This window comes from Hyla sarda, unplaced genomic scaffold, assembly GCF_029499605.1.
Source record: "Hyla sarda isolate aHylSar1 unplaced genomic scaffold, aHylSar1.hap1 scaffold_1112, whole genome shotgun sequence".
Classification (NCBI taxonomy): Eukaryota; Metazoa; Chordata; class Amphibia; order Anura; family Hylidae; genus Hyla; species Hyla sarda.
Window position 1 is genome coordinate 9,242 of NW_026607733.1, and position 11,749 is coordinate 20,990.

General features: G+C 45.4%; 1 protein-coding gene across 2 annotated transcripts; it reads left to right on the top strand.

Annotated features, from left to right (window-relative positions):
- Positions 1–284: 284 nt before the first annotated feature.
- Positions 285–11,240, top strand: LOC130301155 (oocyte zinc finger protein XlCOF6.1-like; the record flags this gene model as incomplete). 2 transcript variants are annotated; one of them, XM_056551606.1, is given in 5 exon segments in its annotated part: positions 285–989; positions 1,082–1,170; positions 5,223–5,289; positions 9,177–9,288; positions 9,808–11,240. In XM_056551606.1, coding segments are annotated over 5 exon segments (1,167 nt in total). In that variant the 3' UTR covers positions 10,689–11,240.
- Between the last annotated feature and the right edge of the window lie 509 nt (positions 11,241–11,749).

The following is an 11,749-nucleotide window of genomic DNA, read 5'->3' on the forward strand; positions in this document are numbered from 1 at the left end:
GAGAGCATACATGGAGGGTGGCTCATACAGACTGTAGATTGGGAGGAGAGCATATACAAAGGGTGGCTCATACAGGTTGTATATAGGGAGTAGAGCCCCGTGATGGACTGTTTTTTTAAATCCCTCATCTCTGAATTTCTGACCATTACTGCCCAATCCCACCCGCAAACATTTTGTCACAGATTTTTGTAATAGTACACTCCCCTTGCTGTTTCATTAATCGCCCTAGTCCACCCACCCCATATCAACATCCTGCTGTAGATTGGCAGAAGAGCATAATGGTATATAAGAGGGTGGCTTGCACAGGCTGTAGATAGAGAGGAGAGCATGCATGGAGGCCCACTCACACAGGCTGTAAAGCGGGTGGAAAGCATACATAAAGGATGGAGGGTGGCTCACACAGGCTGTAGATAGAGAAAGAGAGAATACATGAAGGGCAGCTCACACAGGCTGTAGATAGGAGGAGCCCATACATGGAGGGAGGCTCACACAGGCTGTAGATAGGGGAAAAAGGCATACTTGGTGGGAGGCTCACACAGGTTGTAAATAGGGAGGAGAGCATACATAGATGGCAGTGCTCATAGGCTGTAGGTATGGAGGAGAGCATACATGGAGGACAGCGAACATAGGCTATAAATAGGAGAGTATATATAGATGGCAGCTCACACAGGTTGTAGATAGGGTGGAGAGCAGAAATGGAGGGCAACTCATACAGGCTGCAGATAGGGAGGAGAGCAAATACAAGGCAGTCTGTACGGTAGAATCATAAAGGCTGTGTACAAGTGTAGAGAGAACATAGAGCATCCACAGCAAATTGGAGAAGCTGTAGAAAATAAACAAAGTAAGAATTTTTTAAAGGTTAAACCAAGGTAATTTCCTATTTTAGGGTGACGATCAGATTCATAGTAAAGTAGACATTATAGAGGATGAGGAGACTGACATGATGACTGAAATTAAGAAGGAGGAAAAAAATGCACATATCAGATCAGGTGTGTAAAAAAAAAAAAACATTTTTATAAGAAAAACTTTTTACAGCATTATTATGTTACTGTAGTAGCTTTAGTGTCTGTGTCTCCTACAGATGGATCCAGGAAGAGGAACCCACCAGAGAGAAGTCCGGATTCCCAGGACTGTCCGGGGGGAGATCACAACTTCTCACAAGATCCTCAGGTAGATGGAACTTATGTGGCATTTGAGATATACCGGTGTTTATATATATATATTTTTTTTTCAAAGTTTGACTTTGAATTTGACTTTCAATAAACAGTACAGGAAAGCAAGAAAAACACAAAATATAACAAAATAAAACAAAATGAGGTCAAAAGGAGAAAAACCTCTCCTTGTAGATACAAGAGACCCCTATAGGGTAATATCCAGAACAGACAATTCAAAAATATAAGCAAGGTGTTATGTAGATCTAGACTACTTTCTATAAATTCAGTAGTAAATACCTTAAACATTTGTGAGACACCGTTCTAGAGTAAGATTGGGGGGTCCATAGAATTGGGTCAACAGGAGCAGACGAAATGGGGGAGAGAGGTAGGAGAAGGCTATGAGAAGGGAATAAGAATGAGGGCCTAATACAGAGAGGGAGGGAAGAAAAGAGTAGGGACAGGCGCACAAACAGAAAAGAAGGTACATACCTCGCGGACTGAGCCAATTCCATTCAATTCTGGACCTGGACCGACATTGAGGAAGTGCAATATCGTATTGAAAAGCTAAACCTCCAGATGTAAGGTCCCTTGACGACATAAAAGCAATCCAGGGACCCCCATATAGTTTGATACATTGAGTCTGGCTATTTGTATGTCATCTGCTATAGGAGTGGAGAGAATTGGAGCAACACTCACAAACAGGTCCAGAGATCGGCATTTGATATTGTATGCACATCATCATTTATAGGAAACTAAGTGGATCTCGTATTTTGTATTTCAGTTCCTTACACCTTAAAGACCAGGCCTGTTTGGGCCTTAAAGGGATACTCCGGTGCTTACACATCTTATCCCCTATCCTTTGGATAGGGGATAAGATGCCTGATCGCGGGAGTCCCGCAGCTGGGGACGCCCAGGATAATGCACGCGGCACCCCGTTTGTAATCAGACTGATTACGGTCGACCGCAGGGCCGGCGGCGATTGACGTCACGTCCCCGCCAACGTGTGATGTCAAGCTCCGCCCCTCAATGCAAGCCTACGGGAGGGGGCGTGATAGCTCTCACGCCCCCTCCCGTAGGCTTGCATTGAGGGGCGGAGCGAGATGTCACACTGGGGCGGTCGACCGTAATCAGTCCCGGAGCGAACATGCTCCGGGGACAGATTACAAACGGGGTGCTGCGTGCATGATCCCGGGCGTCCCCAGCTGCGGGACTCCCGCGATCGGGCATCTTATCCCCTATCCTTTGAATAGGGGATAAGATGTGTAAGCACCGGAGTACCCCTTTAAAGTGTCAGTGTCACTCAGACAAACTTACGACATGTCACAGAAACTCATCAAAAATTTTGATCAGTCAGGGTCTCCTTGCTGCGTCTATGGAGCAGCGAGACAAAGATCACTGTGAGTGAACAACAATGCATTGCACTTCTCTCGGCTCATTCTCCTGATCATTATAGGTCTCAGCATAACATTTGTCTAAATGACAGTGACACTTTAAGACCAAAATAGGCTCGGCATCTAAGAAGTAAAGGAGATTTAAATACATCATATGAGATTCACTTAGTTTCCTATTTTGATTGATACATTCATTGTTTTTTGTGGAAAACTTCACATTTTTTGGGAAAAAAATAAAAAATGAAATTGAAATTTTCTTCTTGTAGGAGAAATAGTCCTGACACATAAATTAGTTGTGAACACAGATCTTCAATCTGTCTACTTTATATTGGGGTCATTTATAAACACCATTTTTTTTAGGACATTAGAAAGTTAAAGGGGTACTCTGGTGGTCAACATGTTTTTCCGTTTTTGACTTGCCCTATTTGTTTTGTTTCATTTCTATTCTTGTTGTTTAGGCTACTCTATTGCCGTTCTTTGTTGTCGTTTTATCCCCCACTTTGTTTTCCTATCTTTGCTTCTATTTCCTGTTTCTTGCTGTGCTGAAGACTACAAATCCCAGCATGCCACATGCCTTGCTGGTTTGGGGTGGCTCCCTTATACACAGCACACTAATATAAATCAGCCTTGGTTGGGATACACTGGCATACACACACACATAAAAGGGACTACAACTCCCAGCATGTGTCATTCAGGAGTCTTCAGTCTGTGGTATAACTCCAGCATGCTGCCTCTGTAGTCTCCTGGGGGTTGTAGTTCACCACACCTCTACTGGGCATACACCAGTGTTTCCCAACCAGGGTGCCTCCAGGTGTTGCAAAACTACAACTCCCAGCATGCCCTGACAGCCTTTGGGCATGCTAGGAGTTGTAGTTTTGCATCAGCTGGAGGCACACTGGTTGGGAAACACTGGTATAACATGATGTGTATGCTGAATAGGCTAGAACAGTGTTTCCCAACCAGTGTGCCTCCAGCTATTGCAAATCTACAACTCCCAGCATGCCCAAAGTCTGTCAGGGCATGCTGGGAGTTGTAGTTTTGCAACAGCTGGAGGCACACTGGTTTGTAATCACTAGCATACACACAACAGGGACTACAACTCCCAGCATGTGTCATTCAGGAGTCCCCCCCTCCCCCTTCACATATAGAGATCATTTCCAGTATGAGATTTATTCCCCTGCAGTCCATACACCCCCAGCCCATGCACCGTGTCATCCTCCCCTTCACATATAGAGATCATTTCCAGTATGAGATTTATTCCCCTGCAGTCTATACATCCCCAGCCCATGCACCGTGTCATCCTCCCCTTCACATATAGAGATCATTTCCAGTATGAGATTTATTCCCCTGCAGTCTATACATCCCCAGCCCATGCACCTTGTCATCCTCCCCTTCAGATATAGAGATCATTTCCAGTATGAGATTTATTCCCCTGCAGTCCATACACCCCCAGCCCATGCACCGTGTCATCCTCCCCTTCAGATATAGAGATCATTTCCAGTATGAGATTTATTCCCCTGCAGTCTATACATCCCCAGCCCATGCACCGTGTCATCCTCCCCTTCACATATAGAGATAATTTCCAGTATGAGATTTATTCCCCTGCAGTATATACATCCCCAGCCCATGCACCGTGTCATCCTCCCCTTCAGATATAGAGATCATTTCCAGTATGAGATTTATTCCCCTGCAGTCCATACACCCCCAGCCCATGCACCGTGTCATCCTTCCCTTCATATATAGAGATCATTTCCAGTATGAGATTTATTCCCCTGCAGTCCATACACCCCCAGCCCATGCACCGTGTCATCCTTCCCTTCATATATAGAGATCATTTCCAGTATGAGATTTATTCCCCTGCAGTCCATACATCCCCAGCCCATGCACCTTGTCATTCTGACCCTTCACATATAGAGATCATCCCCAGTATGAGATTTATTCCCCTGCAGTCTATACATCCCCAGCCCATGCACCGTGTCATCCTCCCCTTCACATATAGAGATCATTTCCAGTATGAGATTTATTCCCCTGCAGTCCATACATCCCCAGCCCATGCACCGTGTCATCCTCCCCTTCAGATATAGAGATCATTTCCAGTATGAGATTTATTCCCCTGCAGTCCATACACCCCCAGCCCATGCACCGTGTCATCCTCCCCTTCAGATATAGAGATCATTTCCAGTATGAGATTTATTCCCCTGCAGTCCATACACCCCCAGCCCATGCACCGTGTCATCCTCCCCTTCATATATAGAGATCATTTCCAGTATGAGATTTATTCCCCTGCAGTCCATACACCCCCAGCCCATGCACCGTGTCATCCTCCCCTTCATATATAGAGATCATTTCCAGTATGAGATTTATTCCCCTGCAGTCCATACACCCCCAGCCCATGCACCGTGTCATCCTCCCCTTCACATATAGAGATCATTTCCAGTATGAGATTTATCCCCCTGCAGTCTATACATCCCCAGCCCATGCACCGTGTCATCCTCCCCTTCAGATAACACTTATCTTCTCTGTGAGGTCCTTCTCCTGTACAGACCTGCGTCCTTAGAATACAGAGCAGGGGGAGGGGAGGAGCTGTATACTCAGCTGGATGAGATTAGGGGGCGTGGCTTATTTCTCTCGTGCAGACAGAGAAGAAAAAAAAACTATGACATCTTGTCCACCACAGACTCAGAACTGTGGACAACAGTAAAAGAAAACCGTCTGAACTACAGAACTTCCTGCCCAACAAACAGGTAAGAAAAACACATGAATGCTGCCAAAACATATAACACATGTATATTACAAAAAAACAAAACTTACAAAGAAGATGCCATATAGTCAAAAAAATTAACCACCGGAGTACCCCTTTTAGCAGGAATTTCCAAAATTATCAAGAAAATTTCAAAATCTTATTTTTTTTTTTTTTTTTTTTAAGGAACCAGTTCAGTTCTATAGTAGATTTAAAGGGCCTGTATGTTAGGAACCCCCATAATTCCACCTGTTTAAAAAAACTGCACCCTGCAATAGATTCAGAATGACATGTAAGAAGTTTATTAACCCTTTTAGATGTTTCGCAGGACTGAAAGCAAAGTGGTGAAGGAATTTAAACATTTATTTATTTTATGCAGATATTCTATTTTGCTCCATTTTCTCTGTAACAGAGCAGGTGCTGAGAGAGAAATACAACTTTATTACCCTAAATCTGACATATGTGGCCCATAAGCTCCATGACTCCCACTCAGGCCTTAGCCATAGAGATGAAAAACAACAGGATGCGCTCCGTAGTGTGATATCTTCAGGTGAGGCAGAAAAACGCAAGGTGTAAACTGCACTTACCAGGTAGGGTTGTCTTCCCTCCAAGTACAACCATGGACAATCACATAGTATAGGTGGGTCTCTGCAGCCACTCCACGCCAACAAGATGACGATACAAGAACGATATCCTCCAACACCAGCAGAGTAAAATAAGTGCTGAGACCAGGATAAAAGCAAGGGATATTTATTTCCCACAATGCAACGCGTTTCGCGAAAGTTCCGCTTCTTCAGGCATTTAGGCCTCATCCATGGCTTCTACTCAGACCTTAGCCATGGCTCTCACTCAGACCTCATCCATGGCTCCCACATTTAGGCCTCAGCCATGGCTTCCACTCAGGCATCCTCCATGGCTTCCACTCAGGCATCCTCCATGGCTTCCACTCAGGCCTCATCCATGGCTTCCACTCAGGCCTCATCCATGGCTTCCACTCAGGCCTCATCCATGGCTTCCACTCAGGCCTCATCCATGGCTTCCACTCAGGCCTCATCCATGGCTCCCACTCAGGCCTCAGCCATGGCTCCCACTCAGGCCTCATCCATGGCTTCCACTCAGGCCTCATCCATGGCTTCCACTCAGGCCTCATCCATGGCTTCCACTCAGGCCTCAGCCATGGCTTCCACTCAGGCCTCAGCCATGGCTCCCACTCAGGCCTCATCCATGGCTTCCACTCAGGCCTCATCCATGGCTTCCACTCAGGCCTCATCCATGGCTTCCACTCAGGCCTCATCCATGGCTTCCACTCAGGCCTCAGCCATGGCTCCCACTCAGGCCTCAGCCATGGCTTCCACTCAGGCCTCAGCCATGGCTCCCACTCAGGCCTCAGCCATGGCTCCCACTCAGGCCTTAGCCATGGCTCCCACTCAGGCCTTAGCCATGGCTCCCACTCAGGCCTTAGCCATGGCTCCCACTCAGGCCTTAGCCATGGCTCCCATTCTGGGGACAGAATCACTTTTTATTACATTTTTTATAAGGTGGTATAAAGAAAAAAAATTGCTGTTTATTTTTCTTTTAAGTTGTTCTTTATGCAGTATAAATGTCATTAACTTTATTATGCAAGTCAGCACGATTACAGTGATATGAAATACTTTTTTTATGGTCTATTGCAGCTATTGTCTGTGTGTCTTTGTGAGGAGTCCAAATACAGGAAGTGTGGGTGGACAAGCGGGGCTCTGTACACTGAGGACAAGCGGGGCTCTGTACACTGAGGACAAGCGGGGCTCTGTACACTGAGGACAAGCGGGGCTCTGTACACTGAGGACAAGCGGGGCTCTGTACACTGAGGACAAGCGGGGCTCTGTACACTGAGGACAAGCGGGGCTCTGTACACTGAGGACAAGCGGGGCTCTGTACACTGAGGACAAGCGGGGCTCTGTACACTGAGGACAAGTGGGGCTCTGTACACCGAGGACAGGCGGGGCTCTGTGCAGTCAAGCTCTGTGACATGGTCCCGGCTCACACATCAGGATGATTGACAAGCCAGGAGCCTGCAGAGCCCTGCTTGTCCCGCCATCACTTCCTGTATTTGGACTCCTCATAGAGACACACAGGCAATAGAAACAGGGACAGAATTTTTTCACCCCCAAAATATACAAAATTTTTTAAATCAATGTATATTACAAATATACATATAGTATTATCTACATTATATCAAGAGTTACTACAGAAACACTTTAATAGTGTATTTACACATACAGTATTCTGTGCAGATTTGATGCGCAGGATTTTCCGCTGCAGATTTCATTGTAAACTAATGACTGAACACAGCTTCAAATCCTGCGCATTAAATCTGTGCAGAATACTGTACATGTGAATAGACCATAAGGGTAGTTATGTTTTTTACAAAAGACAGGAGCATCGGTGTCACCCACACTACACGCCTGTACCAGCAGGTTAGTATGGGTGATGTGGATGATAGATGCCCTTTAAATGTGTATATGATTTAGTAAATACTTTCCTCTGCAATATCATATAACACTTTTCTCTTGGACATCATGTGTTTTTTGCAATGTGTTTTAATATGTGGAAATGGATCAGCTGGAAGGGAGTGGAGTTGGTTCCCATATATTAATAAGACTTTCCAATACAAATATGGCTATTATTGAGCATTGTTCATTTGAAACATGTTAGCTGTTTGGTTTGTCCTCTGTTGATCCATTCTAAGTGCCTGCTGAGCCTTTGGCGTTTTTAACGTTTTGGAATAAAGGAAGATTTTTCCGCGTGCCAGCATCCAGTTTGCTGTTCTTTGTGAGTTTGGCTGTGGCCCCTGTAAGCTGACCGTTCTCTTTGTTTTCTTAATAACTTGTTCGCCTCTTATGTTTCTGCACATCAGCGTTCAGACTGTGCATTTTGTGACGTGTTGCTTGTATATAGCATTGGGTTCTTATTGTGCCAACACACCTGTATGTATTCGCTTCTCTTATTATACATAACATGATATTGTTGCTTTAGGTGTATTCTAGTCACCTCTGAACCCTATTGTTGAGATTTATATTTTTATTAATGGATATAACTCTGCTGCATTCATAGACTTGTTTTGTGGGGCAGACCTTGTAAACTCCTTTTATCTAGCTTTTAATTCTTCACATTAAAACACTTTTTTGGAAGTGGACCAAAATAGACCCCGCGGCCGCCACATTCAAACAGGGCGAGTATCCATGTACGTTATTGAATCTATTGGTTTCCATACACAGATCTGCACTTTATGAGAGCACCACCTCTACAGCTATGTGTCCCCTCCAGTACACGGACAGATGAGGTTGTTGCTAATTTCTCTTTTATCTTCAGCATTTTCAAACAACAAAAAAACGTGGTCTCAAAAGGCTGGAGGTGCTCAACCCCAAATGCGGTTGTGCATTTATACTGGGGGAGCAGATCCTGCCCTTGTAGTCTGTTGCTTGTGAGGCCGGCACCTATATCAGCCAACTTGGGTGGGGTTTGTAGCCTCTCTCCCCCCTTCCATTGTATAGGCTCAGTCACACTGGAGGTTACTGGGAGGAGGCTGCATGTCGGCCTAGTGCTGCTGTAATTGCTCACTGGCCCCTGGTTTTTGCTTTTCACACACAGGTAGGTTAGCGTTAGGTCCCGCGCCATCTGAGAAACCTTGGCGTTGGTGTGCGGGCTCTGGCATGTCCTTAATATAAGGATACACTGGCGAATGTCTCAATTTTAACATCAGTGTTGAGGGATTAGCCAATGTATTGTTTACATCTACCACAGTAGTGACCTAAAATTCTGTAATCTTCAGCATTTTGACAGTAGTGCCACCTGCTTATTCCTTTGTGCCTTTAGTCCTTTTATTAAATGCTTGTAAATATAATTGTTTAGGATGAAGATCTAATGGATTTAAATGTAAAGGTGATTGAAGATGAGGAGGAGGCATCCCTGTGGGACTATAGACCGTATACTGAAGAGGACGCCCCCGCGGGTCACAGCGCAGGTCAGCATTAACCAGTTTGTTCATTGGAGTCTTTACTCTCCTTGTCCCATTCCAGTCCATTAAGGGTATGTTCACACAGACAAAAGACACACTGATTTCACAAACAGCATGGGGTCACTGGCATATTCCTGCTTTTTACTGCGGTTTAGCGCCCAAGCTCCTATTGAAGTCAATGGCAGCTTATGGCTGAGAGAAGGTTCTGGAATGACCGATTCACAGTCCTGACAGAAATCCCACTAAGATGCTGGGACAGATAGAAACCCTTCCATCATAGCTAAATTATAAGAATTCTACTGCAAAGAAGACTGAACACCCCAGCACCGCCAAGGGCAGCACAACCGACTGCTAGCTTTAGGGGCAAATACTTTTTGACACATGGGTTATACAAAGACTTTTTTTCACACAGCTATATATATCTTGAATGATATTTCCTTTCCTCATTCTCCTTCATAACAACAGGATTTTTTCCATAGAACAGCTTTTGTGATCTTTTTTATCTAATTCTTTTTTTGTCCCTAGAATGTAGCAGTGAAGGTGCGGACATGACGCAGGATTCCCTGGGAGATCTCCCCATCACCTCAGCTGTGTCCCAGCTCTTCCCATTCAGCACAGACCTGGCATCTTATGTGGATCCATTTTCAGATAAACCGTATCTTGGGCCCCATAACTCAGAGCAAAGTCCGGGGGAACTATATTCCTGCCCTGAATGTGAGAAATGTTTTATGTTTAAGTCCAAGCTTCATATTCACATGAAGACACACAGGAAGAAGAAGTTCTTGTGCTCTGAGTGTGGGATTTATTTCTCTCTAAAATCGGCTCTTGATCAACATCAGAAAATCCATACAGAAGAGAAAGGGTCTGGTATAGTCCAGCATCCGGACAGTCACATGGCAGAGACATTGTTCCACTGTTCAGACTGCGGAGAACGCTTTGCAGACAGATTTCTTTTGCTGAACCACCAGAGAAACCACATGGGGTTGAAGACTTTTCAATGTTCTGAGTGTGGGAAATATTTTTCATTAAAGTCTGCTCTTGTGCGACATCAGCGAATTCACACAGGGGAGAAACCATTCCCATGTCACGAATGTTGGAAATTTTTTTCTGTGAAATCTAATCTTGTAAAACACCTGCGGATCCACACAGGGGAGAAGCCGTATCTGTGCTCAGAGTGTGGGAAGAGGTTCACGCAAAAGCCACATTTTATTAAGCACCAACGAACTCACACAGGAGAGAAGCCATATCCATGTTCTGACTGCGGGAAATGTTTTAGCCAGAAACCTCACCTTGAAAAACATAAAAGGAGTCACACAGGGGAGCGGCCCTTCATATGTTCTGACTGTGGGAGATGTTTTAGCGGTAAACAAATTCTCCTTAAACATCAGAAAGTTCATATGAGTTGAGGGTCAGATCCTCCCTCCATGGTGGCTCCACTCTATCTGCCTGAGCTTTGTAGTGCCACTGGCGCCACTATATGAAGATTATGTGTGGAGTAGCCAGGGCCATGATGCCTGGGGTCAGAGTTTGGGGGGATTCACATAATACAGCTGCATTTCAGCATCTGTTGCAGCACAAGACTCAGGATCCTCTCGATTTCTACTAAACATTTATCACGTGAACTTTATATGGGGCCCATATCCTGTGGGAAGATCCAGTCCTGCTCTGTATATAGTCAATGAAACTGTGACTACAACCTTTAAAGGGGCAGAATAATAATTCATGTTCTGCTGCTTGATCCCCTGCGCCTGCCAATGGCGCCCATTCCCCCGCTTCCTTCGGGAGCACCAACATGCAGGGAATACTCCGTCAGCCATCACTGCTGCAACAGGGGATTGGGCAGGGAGTATGTGCTTTTATTTGTTTTTTAGCAGCCTGATCCCTTTTACATTTTTCTTTCCCTGGAATTCCCCTTTAAAGTCAATGTGCGCCATTAAAACCATTTTATACCACTGTACGGAGAAGAGTATTGGCCTCAGCTCTAAATCATTGAATTCAGGTATCTGACTGCTGGGACCAAACCTCATCTTGCATTAAAATTAGCACAAAACCTGTCCACGCTGAAAGTATCACCCAGCACGATGCCAGCCTCACATCACCCATCACATTGCCAGCCTCACATCACCCAGCACTATGCCAGCCTCACATCACCCAGCACCATGCCAGCCTCACATCACCAGCACAATGCCAGCCTCACATCACCAGTACAATGCCAGCCTCACATCACCCATCACATTGCCAGCCTCACATCACCCAGCACTATGCCAGCCTCACATCACCCAGCACCATGCCAGCCTCACATCACCAGCACAATGCCAGCCTCACATCACCAGCACAATGCCAGCCTCACATCACCAGTACAATGCCAGCCTCACATCACCCAGCACGATGCCAGCCTCACATCACCCATCACAATGCCAGCCTCACATCACCAGCACAATGCCAGCCTCACATCACCCATCACATT